At 36.9% G+C, this 27,990-nt stretch overlaps 2 protein-coding genes across 2 annotated transcripts in view; one reads left to right on the top strand and one right to left on the bottom strand.

The window, feature by feature from the left end:
- The window catches only part of METTL8 (methyltransferase like 8), a 24,843-nt gene extending 2,790 nt beyond the window's left edge, over nucleotides 1-22,053 (bottom strand). Inside the window, 12 exon segments of the mRNA XM_032113734.1 lie at nucleotides 249-335; nucleotides 337-491; nucleotides 1,213-1,278; nucleotides 1,375-1,481; nucleotides 3,289-3,428; nucleotides 3,761-3,824; nucleotides 6,294-6,343; nucleotides 6,923-7,314; nucleotides 11,970-12,061; nucleotides 16,387-16,542; nucleotides 21,314-21,427; nucleotides 21,902-22,053. Of these exon segments, the coding sequence (XP_031969625.1) occupies nucleotides 249-335; nucleotides 337-491; nucleotides 1,213-1,278; nucleotides 1,375-1,481; nucleotides 3,289-3,428; nucleotides 3,761-3,824; nucleotides 6,294-6,343; nucleotides 6,923-7,314; nucleotides 11,970-12,061; nucleotides 16,387-16,542; nucleotides 21,314-21,318 (1,314 nt within the window). The 5' untranslated portion in view covers nucleotides 21,319-21,427; nucleotides 21,902-22,053.
- Nucleotides 21,784-27,990, top strand: part of DCAF17 (DDB1 and CUL4 associated factor 17) — an 18,971-nt gene continuing 12,764 nt past the window's right edge. Inside the window, exons 1-7 of the mRNA XM_032114700.1 lie at nucleotides 21,784-22,092; nucleotides 22,134-22,604; nucleotides 23,846-23,949; nucleotides 25,312-25,402; nucleotides 26,279-26,421; nucleotides 27,224-27,302; nucleotides 27,450-27,539. Of these exons, the coding sequence (XP_031970591.1) occupies nucleotides 21,784-22,092; nucleotides 22,134-22,604; nucleotides 23,846-23,949; nucleotides 25,312-25,402; nucleotides 26,279-26,421; nucleotides 27,224-27,302; nucleotides 27,450-27,539 (1,287 nt within the window). The remainder of the gene's footprint in view (nucleotides 22,093-22,133; nucleotides 22,605-23,845; nucleotides 23,950-25,311; nucleotides 25,403-26,278; nucleotides 26,422-27,223; nucleotides 27,303-27,449; nucleotides 27,540-27,990) is intronic.

The raw sequence follows: 27,990 nt of genomic DNA, 5'->3' as shown, positions 1-27,990 counted from the left end.
CAACAGGAATGAGGTATATACTTGGTACTTACTGACTATTCATATTCAAAGGAGTAAAACAGTGCCTGGTCACAGTTATGAAAGATTATTACAAATAAAGCAGAAGTCAGAAATGGCCTTTTCCCCTGGAGATTTTTCTCACACATATTTACAAAGAAAGTCAGAAAAATGTTTTCAGTTCAATATATTTATTGAACTTTTTTATACTTTTCAGTGGCTAAGACAACATTTACGGGAAATATACGTACTTAAATTTGCTTCAGTTTCTGGAGTTCATTTCTGTACCACATTTCTGGAGTACAATTATTTACAAGGGTGCCTTTTGGTGGTTTCTTCAGGATAATGCAGAGATAGCAACGGCTTCTGGAACTTGCTCTGTATCCAAACTCGCTGCATTTTCACTTTTTTCTTTCTGTTTACTTGTAATCGCCGATCAACTAAATTCTGTACTTCAGTTAATCCAGCCAAGCTGAACATGTTCCATACCTCATCTATTTTTTCATATGAAGAATTATTGCAAATAAAAAAAAAAAAAGTCATTTGTAGAATGTAATAATTGCCAACCTGTAGTTCAACCAAAGATGGAAGTAAATCTGTTTTGCAATTTGAAAGATAAAGGACACTGCCTGTAAGAAGGCTTCTGTTAGAAATTCATTTTTACAGCTCTTGATTTACATTGCAGTAAAAATGGTTATGTTGAGGCTCAAACCACATTAGTCATTACTCATAGGATCCATAGATACCCTTTCTTCACAGTGTTCAATATGCCATAGTTGAGTAAACAAATGCATGCCATTTGGTCACTGTTCCTGTGTTATCAAGATAAAGCTATTTCACCTGACAAATGACAATCCAGACTCTTATGCCATATATAGCTACAGACTCTCCTTCCAAGCATGTTTATCTCAATTTTAAGAGAGAAATCATGTGCATGTTTAAATAATAAAATTTGAGCATACAATTAGACACCGGATACTTAAAGAGAAATTTCCAGTGATGTCTGTAAGCAATCTTGCAGGACCCCAAATGCAACAAGTGTGCACACAAAGGAAATTATTTCCTTACAACAGTTAGCTTTGGGCTTTTTAAAAGCAGAGAATTAAAAAAAGCCAATAAAACCTTCTTTAAATTTATGTTTTAAGATGAGCTTTCATAATCCAAAACACATTGAGAAACACTCAACCCTTTCTATGAAACTAAAACATTCCATACCTTTGGTAAAGAAATATACTCTGGTTCCATCTCCTCTTACATAAAAATTTTCTGACAAGCAATGACCTAAGAAATTAGAGCAGTAATGAAAAAGGACATGTCACTTTTTTTCCCAGAAAGAGCTAAAATGAACAGTGAACAACAAAAACATCCAGAAATTACCTTTTTTAAAGCGAAGTTGAGCTGTATCGTATCTTCCATAGTCTCGAAATAACAACATTCCTCCAGGTTTCAGTAGCTTAGCCAACCTATTTACAACCCCTTGCATCCTTAGAAAATAGATGGGATACTGGTGAAGTTTGCAAACATAAGCAAGCAATTTGGTGCCACAGACCAAAAAGGCAGCGCCACCCAAGAATAAGAGACTCTTCAATACAGGTAGTTGTGCACAGAATTACACACTCTGCCTATATAAACAGAAGTTTTGCACACACAGAAAAAGTGTATGCGCACAAAAAGTGAAACTGCTTTGAGAAATCCCATCCAGCAAACTAGAAGACATTAATTACACAGCTTGAAGAAAGTTTAATACTTTGAATTCTGCAACCAAATTTTAGAGGTGCCTTCCAGCAAAATTGAACCGTGTTAAAAACTGACTACCAGAGTAGCAATTATCAAAAACTAAACACAACAGCCTAGAGAGAAATTACTAAGTAACAATTTTCTGAATATAAATGTGTCCCTCTCACATATATTTTCCATCTTTTCAAAGCACTGAAGTTCTGCATCATGATTCCCTTGGTTTTTTTTTTTCATTTCCCACTTTCAAAGTTTCCAGGAAAAATGTATACTGAGTAAGATGAATCTGGATCACATTTTCTTTTATGCAGTCATTTTAATTCTATGAGATAGCAGTGATGACTAACACATCTTTGGAAAGCAGGTCTCACAACACAGATAATTACATGAAAATCTTCATGTGTGTATACACACACATGTACACAAAAGCATCCATGTCAGCCCTGGGGAAAAAAAAAAAACCAACCCAAACAAAAAACCAAAAACCAACAATGACAGAAAGACCCCACAAACAAACAAACAACAAAAAAGAAAACCAACCACAAAAGCCCTCAAATGTATTCTTGAAAGACTAATAGGAAAAGATACACAGGAATTCTGACAGAACATCTGATTACTGCTTCTACAGGCAAAGTGATTGAATGAACCACTATTGTCCAATTTCTTTCTGGCAGCATCACGAGAGTTATGGAGATCTGAAGTCTCCTGCTTGAATTGTTTTTGAAACCTGGACCCTGGCTTTTTGTGACTCGTGCTCATCTCTGAATAAAAAGAAAGGAGAAATATCCTTTACAGGGAAGGTTATTCTGTATGAAGCTAATCACTAGTAGCAGGAAAACAGTTCTCAGACTTGGGCAAATACTGTTCTGTATGTCAAGCCCATTTTAATGACATTCTTAAAGTTATAAATGTATTATCACACAAACAGCATGTCTTGCCCTTCATATAACCTAGTTAGAGTCAAGAAGTTAAACTTACATGCCCTGTTTCACATTTTTCCCATTAAAAAAGGGCATTTTCACAATGAGCCAACCTTAACAGTCATAAAATTTGGTTCATCAGACATTGAGAGGCATTAGCAAAGGCTAACAGTACTCAGCATAACACCATACATGAAAATTAGATCAAATGTTCTTAATCCAAACAAGTTACAAAATTCTGGACGCATTCTAGTTTAAAAGGCCTGCATGTAAGCATTTGAATGTGGCTAAATCAGCAATCTAAGTCTATATCAACATACTGTAAGGTGTTAAATCATGAGTGTCAGTCTGGTTTTTTAATTTGCAATTTTTTTGAATCTGTCACTTCTAATAGAGGTGTACTTAGTTACAATATACCCCTTGTATTTTGATGGAGGCTGGAGACTCACTAATTATAATTAGCCTGACCAGCTTTTCTCCTGAAGCCTGAAAATGGTAAACAGCATTTAAAATACCTTGTTTTATATATATTGTAGCTTATTAAATAACAAAGATTCATCATCTTTTGCTTTTATTGAAAATCTCCAGTTAAAAAAGAGATTTAACCCGTTTTCTTTGCCCTTTAGTCTTCATTTACCTGTCAGGATGAATAGTAGAGAGCACAAAGACAAGGAGAATGACATCCAGGATCTCATCTGGAAAAGGATAGGGTAAAGCATCATCACACACATCATGAACAAAGGCAGAACACCAGGCTGAATTGTAGGACGAATGTGACTGTCAGGAAAAAGATGAAAAGAGGCACAGAGAGAACAGTAGTAGTTAATACGTTTACTCTGACTCAAGAAACATTTTTTCTTCAATTATTCTGCATTGTAAAACATCTCATATAAAAGCCTATTCTGTCCGGTATCTTACTCAAGCTGAGCAGCAAGCTCACTGATGGTATTCATTCCACTCTGCATACAGTATGACTTTGTTCTTTGGAATACTGAAAACTTCAGTTAAAAGTTGTCAAAGCCATCACATTCTTTTTCATGAAGATGGCTTCCTGGCAGCCTCCTGAATTACCGGCTTGTAAGGTACTCTAAAGCGAGTGCATGAATTACCTTTACCAGCTCCACTGCTCCTGAAGCAAAATCACAACAGTATAGAAAGGTTCCAGGTGTATTGCTAGGAAAACAAAACCAACATCAGTTAAAAAATTATTAATGTAAAAGATGAAAGTCTACATCAGTGTTCATGAAACTTCAGAGGGTCCTCTGGGGTTCACCACAGGTTTGATCAAGCATGCTTTATTGATGTCTAGCACGTGGAAAGCCACATAGGTTGTAATGAAGCAATAGGGCAGACAAATTAATAAGAACACCAACAGGCAGTTAGTATAAAAAGAATTATAGCCTTGTCAGGGAGGAGGCAAAAGGAAAAAAAAAGGTCACAGAGGGCTGTCAGAACTGATGACAATGTCCTGGTGCTGTAATGCATAAATGCACATTAATAGGTCGCATTTTCTTACAGGAGCACTGCATTATTAGCCCATGCATGCAGTTTAATTAGCAATATGATTTGGGCAGGGATGGGGTGTTGCAAAAGTCATCCAGTTCTGTAGAAGTTTCGGTTTCCATGTATCACCTTGCTGTTCTTTTCATTTGATTAAGCATTATTGGTTATTGTCCTCCATTATCTCCTGTTTTCTAGATAGAATGAAGAATTTCTTCTAGCGCTGTCTTCCCTTCCTATCCAAGACTAAGCCTGCAAATTTCCTTGTACCATTCATCAGATACTAGTAATTCTAGGGAGAAGTTTTTTCACCTCTGAAAAATTCATTTAAGATAAACTGAGAAAGCTACTCAAAATCCACTGAGAGATGACCTCATGATCAATTTAATTAATTAAAAATATATTTGTGATTTTGCATAGATGGCTCCTTTAGAAGGGAATCAATAAACTCTGCCAGTGCCTATAACATCTCACAGTATACAAAGTTAGTGACTTCTGAGGGCTCAACAGGAGAATGCTTCTGGAACAAAATATATTCCGTACTTGTTGCTGAGTAAAACTTTTATCAGCTCTGTGCCCACCATGAGAATTGACGAATTTACATATTTATTATGAACAAGGACAAGCAGCCAGGCTTCGGACCCAGCCAGTCCCTTGGGAAAGGTTAAGCTGATTACCTAATAGACTTGTTAGAATATTGGGTTTTTTTTATTTTTTTAGAGCAGAATATGTAGAAAATCCACTTAAGACAAAGACATGGCTTGATGCGGATGGTGTTTTCATGACATGCTGTATTCAAAAGCACTAACTTAAATTTTAAGGGAGGGAGGGGGAAGAGGTTTAAAAGTTACATTATTAAGCTAAGTGAAATTTTCTTTTGTAGCCAGGGTACCCTTGCTTAACACTGGCTTGTTTTTACATGCATATAATTATATGCATATAAATATATTATTTTATATGCATATAATTGCCAAAATGGAAAATTTTATATTACTGAATTCAGAGTAAAACCAACTGTTCTATAAAGCCAAGCCTGCTAAGAGATAAGAGATCTTTCCATTAGGTCATATACAAGACAAACCAGCAAGTTGTTCCATGTATCAACCAACATGATTGAGTGAAGGATTTACATAAGAATAGAGATCTCCAGGAAAAATACCTTATGAGTAGAGTCTTAATTATCAGAAACGCCAATCTATGACTAATGCCTCCTGTGAGGAAAACACAGAAGTTTGTCTCATCCTTTTCAATACAGCCACATGGTATCTTTTTCTATATAGTGTTCCTTTCAAAGTTTTCGTATGAAACCAGGCTCTCCTTTCACTACATGCTGTCTAAAGCAAAGCATTTGCTGTGGGATGAAGATGCATTGCTAACACTTAGAGGTTTCATGTATGACCCTGGTGCATCACTCAATTCCTCCTGCTGCGTTTCCATATCTGCAAAATGGAGTATTTTTGTATAGGTGTGATACTAGCAATCAAAATTCATTGATAGAATAACGAATTGTGTTGTTCCCAAGCTCTTAAAGGCATGAATAAAAATAAATCTATTTCAACCCTTGATACATACATAGCCTTTTCTATAAAACCTTCCTGCCTACATGGATGGGAGGACAAGCTGTCATAACAGATTTTTCTAAAACTGGAAGCTAAATGGATTAAGATGTTTCAATGAATTAAGTAATGTGATACAGGACTTGTGCCTTGACACTAAAACCTGAAGTAATGTGACAAATATACCAGCCAATTCAGAAACAACAGAACTTTTTTCCAGTAGATCACATGCCATTATCTATGGTCTCTGATTTTAGCCTTTTGAAGAGATACCTGGTTGCTTTACTGTGATACATAAAACAAGAGACTCCTTCATCTGCCTGAGATTAACTACAAAAAAATAAGCCTGAATGCACCTGAAGACAAACTTTGTCAGCAAATATGACCCCCCAAGACCAGGGTGGAGCAATTTGAGGAGTATCCTATACTGATGCTGCCAACATTATCTGTGGTCTGACACAGTAAAAATTTTAGGGCTGTAAAATGGTTCACTCAACACTTCCTGCAGCACTGATCCAGCACCAACATTTGGTGAAAATGAAGATGTGAATACAACATTCATATTTGGAAATCCAACATTACGTACCATAAAACTTTCAAAATAGGAAAGACACTGTTTCCAGCTCCACAACCAACCTAAAATCAGAAGAGAAAGATAAAGTTGAAATAAATGAGCAAATAAAACCTTTTTTTGGTTTTTTTTGTCTTAAATTAGTTGGCAGGTAGGACCCATTAGACTTCAAGTCTATGTTGGACAGAAAAGGTATAAACAGCTCATACCACGAGCTCATTCACGATTCATTTATATCATCCCATTTCTCCCCAATGTCTTTCTAAAATTAAGAGAAAATCCATCTCTCAAACTGCATAAGAAAATGCAATATTCCTGTCCAATTTCACCATTTGGCAGGAATGCAGCAAGTACTTGCACTTTTAGACAAAGCACTTAAACACACACCTTTCCTTAGGAAATGAGAAACCTGACTTTCAATGAAAATGGAATCTGACAATCTAGCCCTATTCTGATTTGGGAGAAACTTTAAAGGGAAAACCAAGTACAGATCCTAGGTTTCTCTGAAAGTTTCTGCCATAAATGAATGTAGTATGTAAAATTCCAAAGGCTTCCTTTCTTGATACTTAGTAAGGGTCTTTATCAGATTTTTGAGCAATTAAGTGGAGCTGTATATGATGGGTAGAACATTTGCAGTGCATTACCTCTAATATTCGGTACGTGGCATCACAACCAGGGAAGGATTCTAGCTTGCCAAGTTCTTCTCCACAGTTTTTACCTTGAGGATTGTCTGTAAGAGCCTTTGCTTGATTTTCATTATATACACATCCTTGTCCAGCAGTAGAACCACCTCCATAATTTTTCCTCCAGTATTTCTCTCCTTCTTTAAGCATTTCATTTTCAAATGAAAAACTGTTGTTATTATTTATTTTTGTGTGTTCTGAAGATATTTTTTCTATTTTGAACTCATGTCTCCTTTTTTCTGGAAGAATTTCTGGAAACTCCAGAAACAGCCAATTGCGATCCTTGAAAAAGCTATTTTTATGGGTCTTGTAAAATTCATTCCAATATTTACTGGCTTCTTTCTCATATTTATCTGAAATTAAAACAGAACAAAACCTTGGTGAATATGAGCTCAGCTAGAATATACTCTAAAGCAACATATAATTTGGACCTCAATATACAGTTTAAAAATCCATAATTCCACACATTGTACATTTAAATTAAAACATATGGATTTTCTGTCTTACCTTAACTTGTGCTCAAAATAACTCCTATGAAGGTTTAATCAGATTTTATGTCGCTTAGGAAGAGGTAGACAGGCTTACTGCATTTTTAAAAAAATTTAGAGACATCATAGAACAGCACCACCAAAATAAGCAATCTGAAGTTCCTTAGACAAGCTTTCATGGCTCAAATAAAAAAAGCAATGCATCTTTTCACTTATTTAAGAAATATTAAATTGAAATTATGTCATGCTTTATGAAATTCCATAACCAATTGCAAATTTGTTGGTACCTCATCACCTCTTAAAACAAAATTCCAGTTCTGTGAACTGGACTGACAAACGCTACTGCATAGCAAATAGACAGTAATTCACGCTTAACCATTCACCAATGCAGAAGGAACATACTGGCTTTCTTACTTTCAAAACACGTCAGAGTCTTACAGTAGACCTTTGTGTTAACTTCTAATTCACAAAACATTCTAACTGAGTGTTAGAATGTCAAAGAGTGGGACTGAAAGGGATTTCACGCAGTCAGGGAGTTCATACCCCTTCTCCACAAAGATCTGTCCAACTTATTCTTAAAATACCACTTTGCACATACAACTTTCTTCAGTAATATATCACAGTCCTTAATTTTCAATGCAGTTGGAAACCTTTTCCACTACCTAACTAGAAACTTCCATCTTGCAATTAGGTCCAGCAATTCTTGTCCCAGCTAGGGACCAAGCAGATAAAGCAAAGATTACTCTCTTTTCTCTTTGCAACACCTATTTACATATTTGAAGTATTTTACTATGTCTCCATAAACAACCTCTTTTCTAGATTGTCTAAACCTAACTCTCTTCTTTTTGATTTTTAGACTTCTGATAATTTCAATTTTTCTTCTCTAGATTCTCTCCAATTGATTTACTACTTTTGGGTGCTGTATTCTGGCAAAGGCATTATCAGTGCAGAGCAAAAGGAGTATTTTACGAGGCTTACAGGTTGTAATCCTGTTTATAACTCCCAGCTTGCCATTTTGCAACAGTATGACACTGCTGATTCAGCTAGTGATTCACCACAACTCTCCAATCTTCCTCTGCAAAATGACTACCAAACCAACTGTTCCAGAATCTAGGTTTTTTCAATGGATTCTTCTGAAGCAAAGAAATCTGCACTTATTTTTAGCAAATTTATATATTTCAGATTATTTTTTTCCACTGTTTGTCCAGATCTTTCCAAATCTTAATTCTGTCCTTCATCATACTTGAAACATCTCTTCCCTTAACATCATCTTCAAGTCTCCTGTTTCCTGAGGTCACTAATGAAAATACCAAGCAGAACTGGACACAGAATAAAACACTCCTCTGCCCAGCACAAATCCTTTCCCTTCTGAAAGGATCTCTCTAGGCATTCATTCACCCAAAAGCAGTTTCATTAGCTCTTGCTTGCCTAACTTGCTTATGAAAATGTCAAGTAAAGCAAGTCAGAAGCCTGACTAAGGATAAACTTCAGGACATCTGCTGCTTTTCCCTTATCCCCAGGGCTTGTAACCTTCTCCAATAAGGAAATTAGCTTGATTTTACATGATTTATTCTTGAAAAAAATGATTGTTGGCCAGTATTCATCTCCTTTGTTCTTCTGAACCCAATGTCTGCAAGTTCTGGATGTACTCTTCCAGTATTTTCCCAGGAACTGAAATTAATTATCTGACTCTTCTTTTTTCCCACCTCCCTTTTTAAAAAAGCAAATATTCTCTTTTCTGCTTTTCCAGTCATCCATGTACTCTATGGATGTATTTTGTAACCTGTTCTTTCTCAGTTCAAGAACAAAATCTTTCCTCCTTCTCACTAGCACTAAGTGTGCTAGCCACTGGACTGGAGCTAGCTAACCCTTTCAAAGGAAGGCTGATAAAAAGATAAGAATTACAGCTTTTCAATGTCTCTTTTGCTGATGGTTTTCCCTTCCTTATCCCTCCTAAGTACCAAACCAAACCTTTTTTCTTGCTTTCCCCCCCTTATTTCCAAAGCATTTGCAGAATTATCTTGCTACCCCTGACATCTCTTGCTGCAAAAGTGTACCTCATATAATGTGTTGCCTTTCTTATTTTGTTCTCACTCACACCAACACATTAATTCTTTTAATATAAATGCACAGAGTAAATGCATGGTGCACTTCTCCTACTACTCTCTTTAAATCTTAACATATTATTTCCTAAATCACTACAGCTTTTCAGAGATAAACAAGGCTGAGAATTATCATTAGAGGCACAGACAGGCAGTGGGAAGTGGTAAGGAGGTGGCAGAATGCCTTGTCCTAGAAATCTGCATAATGTTTTAAAATTAACATTTAATATATCCAGTTGTATTATTAAAGGGCAAGACCCAGCCATGTAATTGTAATTGTACAGACCTGTTTTATAAGTTCAGAGTTGATTGAGGTCATACATATATCAGATTTCAATAGTTTAAGTTGCACATTTATAGACTGCTCAGTTTCAGTATAAAAAACAGAAACCCTTCTACTCAAAAGGTTCTCAAATTATTATCACCCCTTGCTGTAGTCACCACTTTCCTACAAGTCTGCTCAGAACCCTTGTACTTAAATTCACATCCAGTTTTCTGAAGGAAAGCAGTACCTAAAGTCAGCCTTTCAAATTGTGTTAGTAAGGAATGACACGGGTTCAAATGAAGGAACACTTTACTCTGCATTGTTGCAGTGGTCATTCCTGCACCTCTGTGTAATAACATGTATGCAGTATTATCAAATTTTTGTTTCATTTTGTGTATTTAATTAGCCTACCCACTAAATTTGCCAAAGCATGTAAAAATTACATAACTAAAAAACAGATAAACTTCCAAGACAAAAAAAACCCCAGCCCTCCCCCGCCAAAACAACTTTACTTTATCAATCAATTTTTCTCCATAACAGAATCTTCCAATGCTAGCAAGCATGCCTGAGACAAAATTGCACATGCTAATAAGTAAATGAAATTCCTAAAGGTAGTATCATGAGTTCATTCGGTTTAACTTCTCTTGCTTTAAAAAGGCTCACCAGGACTATTCTACTTTAGTAATATAATAGTATTGTTGAAGTCTGTCTTGTCTTTTTTCTCCTTACAGTATTTTTCAAGGCCCCAATATAATCTGCTCATTAGCCTTGGTCTAGTTCATTGTTTACACAAATAGGCCAAAATGTACTTCCACTTGCAGAATGAAGCTGAAGCTTTCTGAAGGAGCACTATCACCAATGCTCACCTATTCAAGTTCTAAACAGAGGGGCATTCATAGGAGATGTCCTTGGATTCTTGCATTTCTTGGCAATAGACAAATGACTGATTATTCCATTTCTCACCAACACAAACTAACTTGTAATTGATTGTAGAGAAAGAATGAAAGGTTCCATGAGCCACATGGTCACACAACTTACTTTTCAATTACGAGCTCTTTTTCAGCTTTTTATACAGATCAAATGAAGATACTAGATGTAATTTTTGAAAAACAAACATTGTACTCCTGCATGTAGATAAAGAATGTGTGAGAGGTAACAGAGAAAGGCAGGCTGACAATCCCAGAGTATTCAAGGTGGTGAAGGCCACACAATGCAAGGCACGTTCTCAAGTAATTCAAATAAACTCCAACAGGTACCTTAATTACATCAAGGCATAGGATCACAATGACACTATCTGACAGATTCACAACAGGCTACGTAAACTGAGGCACAGGACATCCAAGTAACTGCTTTCAGAATATCTTTCAAACAGAACAACAAATTAAGAATCCAATCTTCTATGCTACTATCAAGTTGATATTCCAGCTTTAGCATTCATAACTATCCTAGAGTTTAGTCTATGGTTTAGTTTGCCAGTTTGAACCTAGAGCTATCACTCTTCAGAAATCCAGAACACACTAAATTTCCTTTCTGAAGACAGGCACAAAACTCCTTAATCCCATACAGAGCAGACTGTGCAGGATGTATTGGAACACCCTCCACACAAAGTGAACACATTGATTGCTGAAGCACTCCCAGTTCAGCCTGGCAGACAGCAAGCTGGGACCAGCTGGGACCACTGCAACTTTCATGGCAGTTAACTGAAATATGGTGCAATGTACAAACACAAGCTCTCTAAATAGTCCACAAATCCCTAAAAAGCATTTGAATATTGTACATGGGAATCTTCATCCCTAGTACCCTAGCTGAATGCAAATTCATTCCCTTTGATCCTGTAAAAGCCTTGTGTAGTAGGAGTTGTATTCTGAAGGACTGTGAAAGGGTTCAGAACAACTGCACCATACTGATGTACTTGTTTACATAGAGCCTACTGCCACTCCAACTGCAAAATTGTTCAAATAAGTAACTATATTGCTAGAAAAACACACTTTGAGATCTTTTGAGGCAACAAAGGGAAAAAAACCCAAAAACTAATCAAAAAATTTAGACAAGAGAAAGAAATAAGAAGGGTCTTCCTGAATTCTACAGCATCTTCAAATGTTTTAATAAAGAGCATTAAAACGAGAATTTTTATACCATTCAATATTTGTTACCTTGGTCTTCTGATTGAACTTTCACAAGGGAGTTCTCTGTTGCTTTTTTCTTGGCATTCTCCTCTTCTTCTTGTGACCATTGCATGTGGTCCCTGCAGAAGGCAGTTGAAGACCCAGCTTTTCAGTAGGGTTTTTCACAATATTTTTTCCCAGGAAAAACAGTCATGAATTAGCGACACTGTCTCAAATACTTTTTTTTTATATTTTGAGTGCAAGCAAATGACCACAACGAGACTGACAGTTAAAACCTAAGTTTCAGTGTATGATAGATGAAAATTAATTACTAATTAGGTAAAAGTCAAGTGATTAAGATGTCCCAACTGCAAAGAGACTGAAGTAGAATGTATTTCTTTTCTTAAATATGGATTACATATATCTTGCAAATTGAGTGTGTTTATAGGCATGTATTTTGAGTATCCCATTAGAACTGTATTTAGCTGAATACAGTAACAGACCTACCGACAAACACCCTAATGCAAGAAACATGTCACATTAATAGTGCTTATGATGGGAACTAAGGACTAGCAAAGAAATCAGCTGTTTCTGAAACAGGAAGCATAATCCACCTATTCAACTGGAACAGGTGGAATTGATTAACAGGATTTTACTTTTCTGAGGAATAGAGATAGGTAACATTTTAAAAAAACCTGAATGAGACATTTGTAAGAAAAGTCAAGCAGTGCTGCAATGTTTCCAAAGTCTATGCCATCTATATTTGTGTGGTTACCTAAATGTTATGTTAATCCATGGTCACAGAACCAAGCCCAGATCTGACCCTGATGACTAAACTGCCTTCCCTGCAGATTCTGGGTTTGGATCAGACAATGGGGGGTGCCCAAAAATGTGCTGCGGGATGTTTTCAAAAGCCAGTCAGCTGTCCCTCCAAATTCTCCGGTCTGAACAGATTAAATTAGATAATATAATTCAAGTCATCTATTAGATCCTAATCCTACTGAAATCGACTAACTGAAAGCCCATTACTAAAATTCCGTTGGTTACTATGGGAAAAGGAAGAAGGTGCCAACTTGAAAAGAGTTGATTGTCTCTAAAAGCTAATGAGCATCTTCCTTTTCCGTACATGGTGACATATAGGTAATTTAATTCTTAGACCTTCACTGTTCCTCTTTTGTTAATTGTGGGAGACTAATTGGTATATATTTGTCTGCTTGCCTCAGACTTGATTTCCGCCTCTCTACTGAAATATTTCTCATTATTGTCCCCAGTAGGTTGCCTCTCCCCTTCCTGTATTTGTTCATATACCAAATGTTCCTGTGCAGTGTCATGGCTCTGACAGACACACTGCAGCAGAATAAAACCAAATGACTGAAGCATTACTAGGCAGACATCCTCTTGGAAAGACTTGCTTCCCTCACCGCTATCACCAGTTTTGACCTTGCCTATTCCAGCAAGCTGAAACCAAGGACTATTCAGATGGCAATAATACACAGGCAGCCCTTCTGACAGATGACTTGCTGCGGTGTAATCTTTAGCTGATCAATTTTAATCCATCATTGCATGTCTGTCAGAGCCCTTAGGGGCTCAACACACAATACTAAAGGTGCCTGAAGCCCTCCATCTTCATTAAACGCCTTTTTTTTCCTCTCCTTGGAAAGTCATAGAGCACCTTTTGGCACTTTTGTAGAAATTTCTATATGGTAGATCCCAAATAACAATACTGCTGCAGCACTTCTTGATCAAAACCTACAAAAGAAGGGACATTGTGTAGCTCTCCCACAAACTATTTACATAGTTTGGATGCTTCAAATGAGGCAGCTCCTTCAGCAATACAAGTCTTGAACACAAGACACATAAGAATTCTAAGCACAGAAGTGTTTAAATACAGAATTGTTTTAAGCTGAACACTTAGAGCAGCAAAGCAAGCTATCCATTTTAACCACACCAGGAACTGTTAACATGAGCAGGCCTGATATGAGATCAAACAATGCTGCTTTCAGTTCTGCTTATTCAACTTAGTCCTTTTCCACTAACTTGTTTGCTAACACAGGGTTTAATTATCTCTGGGATAATGTGAAAACTCTGTCAATTACTGACCTGAATAGAAGCAGGCATTTTTTGCTCCAATGTCTAGCATCATTCATTACTTCTCTCCCAAAACGACAGAAAAGCACCACAACAAACATCTAAAGCATTAGTTCCCAAATTTAATTTACTTAGTATTTCTAGCAGCAATGGTAGTAGCTCTTGTCTCTCTGCCAATTCACACAAAAAGAATGCCACTGTATGAACTACCAAAGATGATGAGTGGAAAACAAAAGGACATCATATATCAGTGCTAGAGGAGATGAGTATCTTATGGTCACCCTGTATAATCTATTTAGCTTTACCACCACTCATCCTAATTCTCCTTATGTCCCTAGTGAGAACCCTGCCAGTTCAGTGAGATTCAGAAACAAGGACCTACCCCACATCATAGCCAGGTTCTTGATTTATCAAGACCATCACAACATCCATGGACTTCTGCTTCAATTCAATTTCACCTGTTTTCCCATCTGAGCTACATGGATTCATCTGAAGATCCACTTCCTGAACAACCCTGTTTCTTTCACTTCCATCTTCACAATCCATCCCAACCACCTGCATCAAAGTTTGATAACTTTGTATTAGACTGTCTTCAAAGGCTAGCAGGAAAAACTGAAGCTACACATGATCAATTTTTTGAAGGAAATTATAAAACAAATGAATTAACTGAGTTTCATCAAGAAAAAATGTTACAGAAAAAGGGTGGCCTTTTTCTTAAAATCTTTGCCTACCTTGCTTATATAGCCTACATTTGAATCAGCATTTACACATGTAAAGGATTCATCCACATAGCAGGAAGCACTGAGCCTGGAAGATGCTCCAGAACTACACTGCATATAGATTTATGAAATACAGAGACAAACTTTACACTCTTAACACAATAATCAGCCAGCTTCCAGCTTTTTTGACCAAGAAGAATAGCTAACTCCAAATTTGGCCTTAAAGTGATAAGTGCTGGAGACCACAGCTTGGGGACATCTAGTTTAGAAAACACTAACAGCTGACAGATCTGGTTGTGTATCTTAACTAATGAGTTAAGCCCAAATTTAGAGACTAAAAAGAGTAACAAATATACTACTTTATTAACCAGAAGACAATCTTCTGTATCATATTCTTAAGACATTTTCTTCATCAGAATTTGATATAGAGAATATTTTGAAATAATTTAGATTAAAAAGCAAAGTGGACCAATAAAACAGATTATAAAAAAATTAGTAATTTTAAAAGCCCTGGCAAGTTGAAACTTCATTTCAGAACAAATGCTTGTCTTGTAGCTTCTCTGACAGCTGACAGCAGAGGACACCTCTGAGGAAAGTAAAAGTAAAATTGCAGATTACTTCTATGAAGCAAGCTTAAGTCCTGAAATGCGTCATGTTACTCCTATGTTATGTTACCCATTGGTTATTGTTAGCCACATCCAATCCTTTTCCTAATTTTGTTAAACCTTTGCTTTCAAAAATGGTGACAGAATTCAAAAATACATTTAACATTTTGTAAGAAGTAATTTTTTGTATAGCTTCTAAATTTACCACTTCTCAACAAATATTCCTTGGGTTTATTATGAACTATAGGAATAGAAATTTCTGGTCTCCCAAATATCTCAGGTAGATAGATATTTGGGAGACCAGATATTCTACTTCCTAAACAAATTTAGATATTCTTCTATCCTTCTAACACTTCCTATATCACTTGCTGTTTTGTGTTCATCTCCATTCCACAGTCAAAAATCTTAGGCTTTTCAATATAATTTTTCCCACTGTGTTGAATCTCACTCTTTTCTGAGTATCCATTAACCACAAAAATACCTTTTAGAGATGGAGATGTTGCAAATCAGGGCAATTCTTATTCTTGTCAGCATGTATACATTGATGTTTTCTCTGCTATTACATCTTTATGTTAAAATTCAATTTACTTTTTTTGATAATTGCACAGTGTGTGAAAATTTCTGTTGAATTATCTGTAACATCTTCAGTACACCTTTAGAAGAATATGAGTAATTTACACGTACCTTCCAAAATGATGTCAGTTTTAGACTAGGGTGCCAGCATGCAATGTTATTGTACGTAACTAGCAACTTTCTGCTGTTATAAATAACATGAACTATCTTATCTCTACATTTTCTATCTCCTAATTGATTACTGATCTATAACAATATTTTGCCTTTCACTCCTTGACTAACTATTTGCTTGGCAGCTTTTAACGCGAATCACCGAGAGCTCGTAACTGTCAGATTACTTCTGACAGTCTCAAGTTTCCTCTAGTGCTACCTTCACGTGTCTGTTCTGGCAGTACCTTGTTTTATACACCCACACCATCATTCGTCAGAGTAAACAGTATACAAAATTATATGAAAATCAGCCTTGAAGAAACATCTTACCACATGTTATGCTCAAAGACCTTAGAAGGATCAGTTAAAATCCGTGATCCGAGTGGAACCGCTGGTCGTCTACTACTTTGGTGCCTGTGTTGCATTTTGCTTTTCCTCAGATATAAAGCAGAAAGCCTTGTAAGGAAGTTTATTGTGTTGAGAGACCTGAAAACACATTTAACTCAAATTACAGTTTTGTAGTAACCTAATTATTTATGTCACTTACATGAGAGACTGGTCAAATAATCAAGAACTGGTATCAGATTTACCAAAATGATTTACTAAAATATCAATTCAAATGCTTTTTATAAAATGCCAACACCCCTTCAGTGCGCTGAAAGCCCAAATAATCCCAAAGTAGGCTACTGGAATGAAATCAGTTGAAAGGTAAATTATTTGGTATCATTTCAAAGTCCTATCAGGCAGGCAAAAGAAAAGAAGTACGCAGTAAAACAATAACCCAAGTTTGATATTGTATGAACGCAAGCAAGAAATGATCAGTAAAGAAACCACTTCTTCTAGTGGGGACATACTGTCAGCAAAATTGACATTTTTCACCCCACTCATTTTCTTCAAATGGAACTGTGACTGTGGTTTTATGCTTTTAAATAGGAAATTATATTATCTTTCTTTAAGTGTAAACATAATGCACATAAAGCTTTCCAAAATTTCTGCCATGTATTCTCCAAATCCCTGTTCAATGCTGTCTTTGAAATCTAATGGTTATACATGTTAACTTCTACTAATGCAAATCATAAAGTGATTCAGATTTTTCTATTACATGTATTATTTTGTCTTATATTGCTATATTTTACCTTATTTGGAATATCTTCATAAAGGATCTATAAAAGTTAACAAGTGTGTGCAGCTAGTGCCAGCATTTTTGGTGGGGTTTTTTGCATATTGTTTATGTAGGCTTTCTATGAGACGAGTAAAATGAAATACCCCTCCTGCTACTTTTATCCTAATGGGCTTTTGTTCTTTTTTCCTTAAATGCTCTGCATGACTTTAAAAATTATTCTAAGTCCTATTTTTCCCGCCTTTTTCCTCTTTTTTTTTTTTTCCCCAATGCTGCTTCTGTAAAAACCACACAGACAAATTTAATGCACTGGAAACACAAAACGTAGTTACAAAAGAACAGGCACAAAACACTACTAGAAAACATTCTGTGCAAATTGATTGCAAAACAAAGATTTTTATCTCAAGGAAAACAGTACTAGTTGACAAGTCTTGTACTGTGAATTGAAAATTGTTAATCTGTACACATCAATACAAAGACTGGCAAAGGAATCACTTTAATTAAATGAACAATTCCTCATTTAACATGTACTTTTGAATGAGTCATGCTTTAAAAAAGGCATTGTTTATTCATTTTAAGCCTAAAGGAGAAAAAAAAGGAAAAAACATTAAAATTTCTTTTTATTTGTCAAAGATTAAATAAAATGGAGCTTGCCTTATGGCTGACAATGCCAAATAAAACCACTGTTAATTTTGGCTGTTGAGACTGCAATGTTACCGAGACATGGAAGCACTGCCATACAGTGAAAATGTAACATTTAGGCCTATTAAAGAAATCAAAACTTCTTCTAATGTTAATGAGTTTATTATGGCTTTTTAAAAAAAATGTGGCTCAGCAGCTAAAACAATTCCAATTTATACTTCAATTACTACAAGTTGTTCATGGTTTTTATTTGAAAATATGTATGCATTTTTCATAATATAATCTATAATTATTAACATATATGGGATATAATGAAATAATAATTATGAGGCATGAAAATTAAGATATCATGACAATTTCTGCAAAACGTGTAATTTACATAAAGGCAATGAAAAATAAAATTCTTGAAAATAAAAACAAATAGAAAGTCCTCCAAAACCTCAAACCACAATCGAAAATTATTATTACTAAATTACAGAAATGCTTGGACAAAGATTCCATTATTACATTGCAAACTGTTTACAAATCCTCTTCCTCCCTCTGTCATTTGAAAAGACCTGAGTTAGTATCTTGCATTTCCTGTGCCAGCATTGATATTCACCATAAAACACAATGATTCAGCTGCTAGGCTAGTCACATAATTTTTCTTGGCTTTCTAAATATCTCAATAAGAACATGAAAAGATGTGCAGATGGGAACTATAGTCAGATGACTAAGATGATCTTACATCAGTAAAATCCAGATATGCAACTCCTTCTTTGAAAAAGTGAGCCTTTGAGTGATAATTGAACAATTTCAGTGGATAAATTCTGAAAATGCAAGGTAAGTAGGGTAGGTGAGGAAGTTTACTGCTGCATTCAATGCTAAATGTGAAGGAACTCCCTTGAGACATGCATGTATATCCCTGAGAGTTAAACGTCATCCACAGATCACGAGATTAGTGGGCAACAGGGCTACTAAAAGTTCAAAAAGCATTAGATCACTTGTAAGCCTAAATCAGATTTTCTGAAGCGAGTCATTGCTCGATTGTTCAGCTGAAGTTTGTTAATGAAACAGGCAAACACCCTTTCTTGTTATCAGGTAAGATGATCATACCCTGAAGTTATGACAGCAAGAAATGTTGTCTAAAAGAATTAGGAGTTCTTTCCTTGTTCAGAGTCACAGTCAGGAATATTTTAAGTTTGATTATTAATCAAAACAATTCAACTTTCATCTTTAAGGAAATTAACATAAAACTGAATTACATTAAAAATTACTAAATTTTGTGGCAGCATAACTATTTTTCAGAAAAAAACTTTCAAAGAAACAATGCACTTGATAACCATGTTGAAGAGCAACATGGAAGTCTTAATTTCTCTGTGGAGCACTGCCTTTTACACTTTACAATTTTGTCACTGTTACAAGTACAGATCAGGTCCTCAGTTTAATTGAGAAATTTTAAGAAACAGCCTTAAAACCCCTTCCCTCCACAAACAAGCTAACACAGCATCTTTAGTACAGCTTTATGCAGGTGAATATGCAGAAGAACGTACATACATCCACTGCTAGCCAGACCTGATGTTGGCATTAAATTAATTGATGTAGGCTTTAAAACCCTGAGCAGTCACATCCACAGAAGAAAAATTAGATACAGGAGAAAAGAACTGCTCTAAGATTTCTAACAGTGAATTACACCCCAAAACATATGTAAACCACTTAACTGATGAGTAAAATTCTTTAAAAGCATCAGTTCTGAGAGGGATGTCAGAGGAAAAAAAAACAAAACAAAAAGAATAGAAATAACCTGTTACTTTTGTCCAAGAACCTAATTTTATGTATTTACTGGATGAAAATATTTTGACGTTTGACTGATCTCCAACTACAAATCTAACAACTTCTTCCATCTCCAATCATTAAACCTACTTGTAGAGTCTCTCTTATAAAGAAAAATATAGCCTATATTAGGAATAGTATGCGCAGTTTTTGTGACACTCCTAGACAGAAAAGTATTTTGAAAACTATTAACTTCATACAATTACTTCTGCTTGGTACCTAGAAGCTTATCTAGACAATATTTGACCATTAATTCCCAATGCTCTCCTGTAAAGCCTTCCTAATCTGTATTATCACCACCAAACACTACCAAAACTCAAAACACCTTACACAAAACAGATGCAAGTGGCAATCAGGGACATAAAGGAAAAAAAATTTCAAGATAATGGTGACACAGAAGATATAACTACAAATTACCAGTGGTTATTTTTAAACTACATACATATTAATATTTCTTAATATTTCCAATCTGGGTGGAGGTGGGGGTGACTTCACTGTCAACCAGACTCATTCATTAACTGAGTGCTTTACTCTATTTGGCCAAATGACTAATCATGCCCTCTTGGGGCTTCATAATTAGTTTTTTAATTATATACATCCAAAAAATTTTGCACATTTGAAACAACAGGGTATTTCACAATTTTTCAAACTCAGCAGATATAAAAATTTCAACTGCTTTTCTTTCTCATGCACCGGGAATGATGCAAACCTCCCTGTGAGTACAGCAACCTCAGTAAAACTGCTGCAGAGCACTGCCTCCCAGGGGAAAAGAAAAACAAAAGAAAAATTATTTTGATTTATTCTGATTCCTATAGAGACAACAAAGTTAAAATTAGTTGAAAAGCAAAGCAGATAAAAACAAACAAACCTGCCCCTCCAGATATAATTTTAATCACAAAGACATGTGCTGAGAGAGAAGTGCCTGTTCTCCCACAAGCTGCGAGGCAGCCTGTTAAAAATAGTCGAGCAAAGAGGAAAGAGTTTATGCAATGGTAGAGGGAGAGAAGGGGAGATAAACCCTGCTGATTTACTGGAAATATTTACTTGAATAATCAAAGAAGGGTTCCTCGTTACCCTGCACACCCTCTGCTGGCTGCTACTTACACAGGAAGGAGGGAAAGGAAAAAAAAGAGCTGTTGAGACTTTACGTGTATGCATACATATATACTTGCACAGTGAAGATACATCTAAACCTCCAAATGCAATCACTTAAACTGTTTTTAACCAGATTATCTACAAAATGCTGAATATTTAACTGTATTGCCTAACAAAAGATGATTTGTCTCAACACAAACTATGGGTTTTTTTATTAAAGATTATGAGAATTGGGATAGGGCAACATGAATTTTACTACTTGTCTACAATTTATATTCAAGAACTTCATCCATTTACATTCTTGCAGGACTCTGGATGTCCACGTGGACTTTGCCTTACCAGCTCTGAAGTCACTGGCGATGTTGCTAATCCACCGCACAGTAAGCTCCACTTACTCCTCTAATCAGCTCTTTGAAGGAGCAACTGCAACAATCGAGTTTGTGTTTAGCTACCTTCACGAAATAGCTGCAAAGCAGCAGAAACTTAAAGGACTTTCTCTATTCTTAAAGTATTAGTGATGATTCAAGGTTCCGCTCAGATCCTGAAGAACAGATATGGGCACACAAAAGATCAGCAACTTTTGATTACCCCATTTGGTCGCTTGGTTTCTGGCAAGGAAGAGAAAACAAATCTGTCTACAGCCTCCAGTTGCTCTGCCGGCAAGTAGCGATTGATGACTGCGACAACATTTGAGAGGTAGCTCTAAAAATACAAAAATGAAGTGTTACACGTCTTAAAAAGTTTCTGTTGACCTTGGAGTTTTAAAAAGCTTTCAACAAATCCCTTAACCGTCCCCCCAGATCCAGGTACACTCAATCCCACACCGCAGTACCCAAAAAGGCTCGCGGCCGGTGCCCCAGGCTCGCAGGTGCCAGCTCGGGCGTTCACCCCCGGGAGTGCCCCGCGCCCAACCCCGAGGATTGTGCTCTACAGCAGGAACATTTTAAAAGAAAGAATATACTAGTTCCCACTTCTCCTTAACTAGTTACCACTAAAAAAACTTTCCTGCCATTATTTTAAAAAACAACCGGTAAAATGCTTCCATCTGCACGTCCCACATGCCGAGCGCCCGCATCCTTCAGAGCAGGGTCGGCGGGGAGCCCGGCGGGGGCAGAACTCCCGGCGCGCCGGCGGCTCCGCGGGTACCGGCGGGCGGCCGCTGCCGGCGGTTCTCACCAAGCCCTGCGCAGCGCCTGCTCCTGCCCGGTCCTCCGAGCAGCGCCTTATCAGCCCCAACGCCGCAGCCCTCCCCCGGAGGAGAGCGACCCCGCTCCGCCCGCCACCCGCGGGCACGACGCGGCCGCCTCAGCCGGCCCGGCCCGCCCGGGAGCGGTGGCGGCCCTCCGCGGAGCGCGGCGGGAGGTGAAGTCCGGGCGCGCCGCGCGATTCCTCTCGCGAAAAACTACAGTACCCGGCGAGCCGCGGGGGAGGCGGCGGCGCAGGGCTGTCCCCGCCTGGCGTCTGCGGAAACCGGCGCTGTGGTGGCGGGGGAAGTGCAGGGCGTGGAGCACCGTCGGCAGGCCTCGGTTTGCCTCGCTCGGCAGTCAAGGAGCAAGGGGCCGTTCGGGCCTTTACCCGCTTCGCTTCACCTCTCGCCGGGCAGGGCGGGGGTTTGAGAGAAAGCCGGCGCGGGCCTGGCCCTGCAAGGCTGCACGCCCCGCCGAGAGCGAGCCTGGAGCGAGGGAGAAAGGCGATCCCGGCCCGCGGGCCGGGAATATGCCCGCAGGCGGCCGCCGGCGGGGGCAAGGCCGCCCCCCGGGCGTGCGGGGTGCACAACGTGTGCCGCCTCCTCAGCCGCAGGGCCCACGGCTTCTATGCCAGGGATGCTGGTGTCGCCCACAGGAAGAACCTGGGACTCCTCAGAAAGATAATGTGTCAGGTAATGGGCTGCGTTTCGGCGCTGGCTGCATCCCTGAGGGTACGGGCTCTCAGTCGAGGGGGCTGAGTATCAGTCCTCTGGTGTTCGAGAAGTCCCCGGTCACGCTGGAGAACAAGTTGGGGGGAAAAAAAGGTGCAGTTTTGACGAAGACAGTTAGTAATGGTTAAATTTATTTCACAAGGCTCGGGCCTAGAAATGTAGAGAGGATTGTGCTGGGCAAAAACTGCAGAGGCACTTGTATATCTAATAATTGTGTTAGAAATAAGCTTTTATGAGATTCTATATCACCTATTTCCCTAAGATGGCTTCATATTTAATACTAATGTTAAAGTCTTAGTGTTTCATGTTAAATTTGAAAGGAATTTTGCACAATAAGATAATCAGCAGAGATTTTCAGGTAAATGTAACCCCAGTTCTTAGTGAAACTAATGTTACAGAATAAATAGGAATTAAACCAATTACAAACTGAACCCTTTTTTAAAAACAGTTTTAAAACAATTACTGCTTCCATACAGTAGTTGATAGAAATACATTGGAAAAGACTGTGGAAGTGAATTGGCAATTATCTTACACTGAAAATACATTTATTGGAAGTCATCTGAAGTATTTGCTTATGTAACTAGATCAATAGGCATGCAAGGTTTACTGAAATGAAAATAAGTATGTCTGACTTACACTTTTTTTTTCTAATACTGGTACCTTTGTTAATGGTATAGAGCTCCTGATATCTTAAATGCATGGAAGAAACTTTAATGTGAGCAGTCTATTTCATCAACGTTTTGAGTGCTTATTGCAAATAACAGTAAATACATTTTTCTGTCTTTCACACCGAACACCACCAGCAGAATGGAATTACGTATTTAATAAATCCAATTAATTACATATAAAAGAATTCTGTGCATATTTATATTCTGGGGAGTTGAGTCCTTGATTTCAAAAGTCACCATGGAAGGTTAGTAGCCAGTTTTAATGCAGGCAAGTTAATGACAAAATATTCCTTACCCCTGCTGTCCATTATAGCTAATTAAAAATCTTTTAACTTGGTTTTTAAACAAGACAAAATTTTCTTTAAAAAGGTCTGGTAATTTTATTTATAAAAACCAAATAAGATTCTTCCTTGTGTATTTGGCTGTAAAGTTTCAATTAATGTGAATTATTAAGTTGCAGGAGCCAAATAAAATATTTTTCAGAAGCAAAGTTTGTTACAAACAGCCATCACTGTTAAAACGATTCTGTTTCAGGAAAGTACTAAATTCAAGAATGTCTGGACAACTCATTCTGCATCTCCTATTGCGTATGAAAGAGGAAGAATTTACATGGACAATTACCAATGCTGTATTACCAGGTAATAAATTTACAATTGTAAGGTACTGACTTACAGTTTTGAGACTGATTCTGTGTTCCATTGCTAACTTTACTCATACAAATAGCTGGCATGAATTGAGTGGAGTTTTCTAAGGAACAAAAAAAAACCCAGGTGCATAAATCTTTGGTTTACAGTCTTTGAATTACATTTAGATGTCGCTGTATCTTAATGTGACACCTACTTTGGTAAAAGAAAGCCTGATCTTTCTGGTGCTGTATAACCTCAGCTTTCAGAGCAGGAATGGAAGATTAGCACCATTTTCTAGTCTTGCACTAAAAAGCCAAATGAATAGTAGTTCTTTGTAGTCTGGTAACTAGCACTGTGCTAAAGAGTGTGTCACAGAATCAGCCTATGTAACAAGCTTGGTACTACGTAAATTCTGTATAAAATAGGTAAATTATTCTTCATGTAAAAGTGCAGCCCGCAGTATGTGCTAGTTTTTGCTAATGTATTTTGCAGATTAGTTCTCTGATCTAATGTATTCTCCTGTTCCATGACCAGTTGCAGATACACAGGTTAGGAGGCAGGACATGGTAGGGTAGAGGACAGGAAATCTGTGTCCACCAGCCCTTGTCCTTGCCTGTCCCTACTGTGAGGGAAGTAGCATGGACTTGGAGAACTGCATTGCTGAGGAAGTTGTGGGCAGAGCAGTTTTGAGATAGTGTCATCTGATACATAAAAGACAAACTACTCTGTCAGTGTAAACCACTAAGAGTTAATTAAATTAATCTATAACCCACAGCTGAGATCTAAATCTGCTTTTTTCCTACATTGTATGAATGTTTTCAGTACTGGGTTAACCTGTCTAACATCTTTCAGGTTTTTCTTTGTCTCATCTTCTCCCAGAGGGCAAAACTGTGCACAGTACACAGCTTTTCTTTTAGTTAGTAGAGGTTTTTTTTAAAGTATCTGAACATGACGCCACACCTTTGTTATGAACGGCAACATTGGAAGAACTTGAGGGGAAGGTTCCAGGATGATCATTAGTTTTTGAAATGTGCTTTCTTCTTAATGTATATCACTAGCGCAAGAATGTTACTATTGTTACTTAAAAGAAAAATAAACCAAACTAAAAGTAAACCCAAAACTAAAAACAAACAAAAAAAAAGCAACCAGACCAAAAGATTTAGAGAAGTTTAGCTTTTAAATATTGCATTATATTAACTATTGCTTATTAGGCCTTATTTTGAGAGCAATTTCAGGTATATTTACAAAGGTATATTTACAAATTTTTCTGACCGGCCTAAGGAGAAGGCAGGATTTATAAAACTGTATGAAATGACTTGTTGATAGAAAGTGGTCTATAAAATAGACTAATGATTAGCAATCATTTTCCTCTAGCATTGCACAAGAGCCAAGAATACTTTATCAAAAGTCAAAGTGTGCCAAGTCTGAAAAAATAGAAGATGCTTTATTATTGGAATGCCCACTGGTAAGATTGCTTTTTACTGGAGCATTGTTGTGCAAAATACTAAATTAATATATTTTGGTGAAACATTTAGAATGGAGTGCTCTTTCCATCCAAACCATTTTCTCAATGTTTTTAGGGAGTTAAGTCATTAAAGGTTTGCAACATGTGCCTTATTTATATTAACTGAACATTTAGAGGTATACTTCTCTGTATTTCTCAGTAGTGCATTCAAATGCTTTTTTTGTAAGCTTTCATGGAAAATTTTAAAACCAGTGCTTTTATGCTTATGCAATTAATTCTTAATTCCTTACAAAATAAATTCTAGGACAGTAGCTGGGAGTTTTAGTTTTCTCCAGATCTGTTGACATTAAAAAAACCAAAAAGCAGATACACTGGAGGCCTATTGAAGCAACCATGCCCAAAAACTGTTCTATTGTTTCTAACTAATAATTACATAATTTCTCTCCTTCACCCAGTGTCCACAGAGCTTAGAAATATAGCCCTATCCATGAGGTACCTAAAAATAAAGCAGTGTAAATGCCATTTGTAGCAGTTACTACTGAATGTCTCATTTTGAAATACTTAAAGAACTTTATCTTCAAGATTGGTATCAATTAGATCAATAAGCAGTTAATTTTTCACAAGGCAAGGATGTTTTAAAGGCTGTCTTTTCTAGAAAAGGTAACTGTCTTGCAAAAAATGTGACAGCAGACTATTTATGTGATAGGTGATTATTTGGCATGGACATGAGCTTAGAGATACTGATCTGATTAGCAGGCAGCTTTCCTCCTTCAGTTTTTGAGGAATGTGTATTTACTTTTGTGTTCTTCTGACTGTGTCAAAATGTTATGTATCCTCCTGATACAAACTTTTTTCTAATAGCCTTTTTTTATGTAGGGGGAAATGCTACCGAGTCCATCAGATTACAAAGCTTCCCTGATAGTCTTGACAGTGCAGAACTGGCTTCTACGTCTCTCTGCTGATAGTGGAGAAGTACTGGAAAAAGTATATCTTGCTGGTTCCTGTTGTAAATTCTTCAGGTATTACACAACAACTAGGCTTTATATCATTAGCAGTCATTAGTAGTATAGTGGAGAAGGAGAGCTTTATATAATTAACAGTGATTAGTACTATAGAGGAGAAGGGGAATTGTGTTTATTTTAGTACTATCCTATGGCTGACAACAGATTTGTTAATCTAGAACATTACCTGGAGTAGTGTTCCTGCATGCTCTTACCTGTAGAAGAATTTCACCAACTTAAGTATTATGGGGTCAAATTTGGTATCAAGTTCCACAAAACCTAGCGTACTATTTGCTTTTCTCTGACAACTTTACAGCCTTTAGTATTGCAATAGCAACATACCAAGAGAGGACTTTAAAAGCTGAAAAACAAACCTGATCAAACATACAAACAATATGCTCAAAGTCTGAGATGTTTTTAATTTGCAAAGATTCTTCTCCATAGGGTAGATTTTAAAGCAGAGCAGTTACTTTTCTGGTAAACTGCTTCTTTTTTTCAGTTTTCAGAAGAAATTATTTTCTTTAGGCTGAAGGATAAGAAAGTGTGATTATGAAGGGAAGGAGAAAAATTAAGATAGTGAATGTTCATGCTTTCCAACTATTTCTCACAATCCTGTATGAAATAAGCCATTCCTAGTTCCATGGATTTTACATCATTGCAAAGAGCAAACATCTTGAGCACCTCTTCCAAATCAAATACTGAAGTTTGCCTGGGCACAGGCATTGGCTTAGTTATGGTTGACTATATTTTATGTGAAATAATATATTTATTAATAAATAGTTTTTATGTCATTAAGATAGGCCTTTCTTGTCACAAATAGGTATCTGAGCTGGGATACTCCTCAAGAGGTAATGATTGTAAAGTCAGCTCAGAATAAGCTCCCTGCAGCAGCACGGCAGGTAAGTTTGTCAAAAAACTGTCATTTTTACAACATTGATCAAAAAAATTTACAAGCACAAAGATGGGGACATTATACTTTGTTATTACGGTAGAAAATAAAAGTTGTCCTACCTTTAATAACTATATTCAGTATTGTTCCTTCCCAGGCAGGAATCCAGCAGACTGTATTGTTTTATCTTGCTGTATTCCAAGTTTTGCCTCTTTCATTCATTGGAATGCTGGAAATAAACAAAAAGGTAAGTTAATTTTTCTAATAACATGTGATCTGTAATGTAGTTCTATGACAGCTGTAGTTTAGACACTTATTTCAGAATTTCAGAAGTCATACTTACAGCTTGTAAAAGCAATTGAAACATTAATTAGCAGCAGTGTTCTTGTGTCTGATAGAGGCGTTGGGGCAAATATTCTTAATTCTAATGACCAGAAGAGAAGATACAAATAGATTCTGTTACTGGGTTGCTCTTTGACATGTGGAAGGACTTTAGCCTTTTCTTAGAACAATCATAAGAATTAGGAAATCCTAAAGTGTTTGTACACTTCTTTTCACCTCCTTAAAGAAAGATAGATGTGCCTCTGACCCAGTCCTAGTAACTGTCTATCAAGTCTATATGCAGTTACAAATGTTTCAAACTTTTATTATCACTGTTACTGAATGACAGAAGTAAATATGTCTTGCTTTACCAGTCA

Source organism: Corvus moneduloides, chromosome 7, assembly GCF_009650955.1.
Source record: "Corvus moneduloides isolate bCorMon1 chromosome 7, bCorMon1.pri, whole genome shotgun sequence".
Taxonomy (NCBI): domain Eukaryota; kingdom Metazoa; phylum Chordata; class Aves; order Passeriformes; family Corvidae; genus Corvus; species Corvus moneduloides.
The sequence above is the reverse complement of the archived record's forward strand: the minus strand, read 5'-3'. Positions and strand labels throughout refer to the sequence as shown.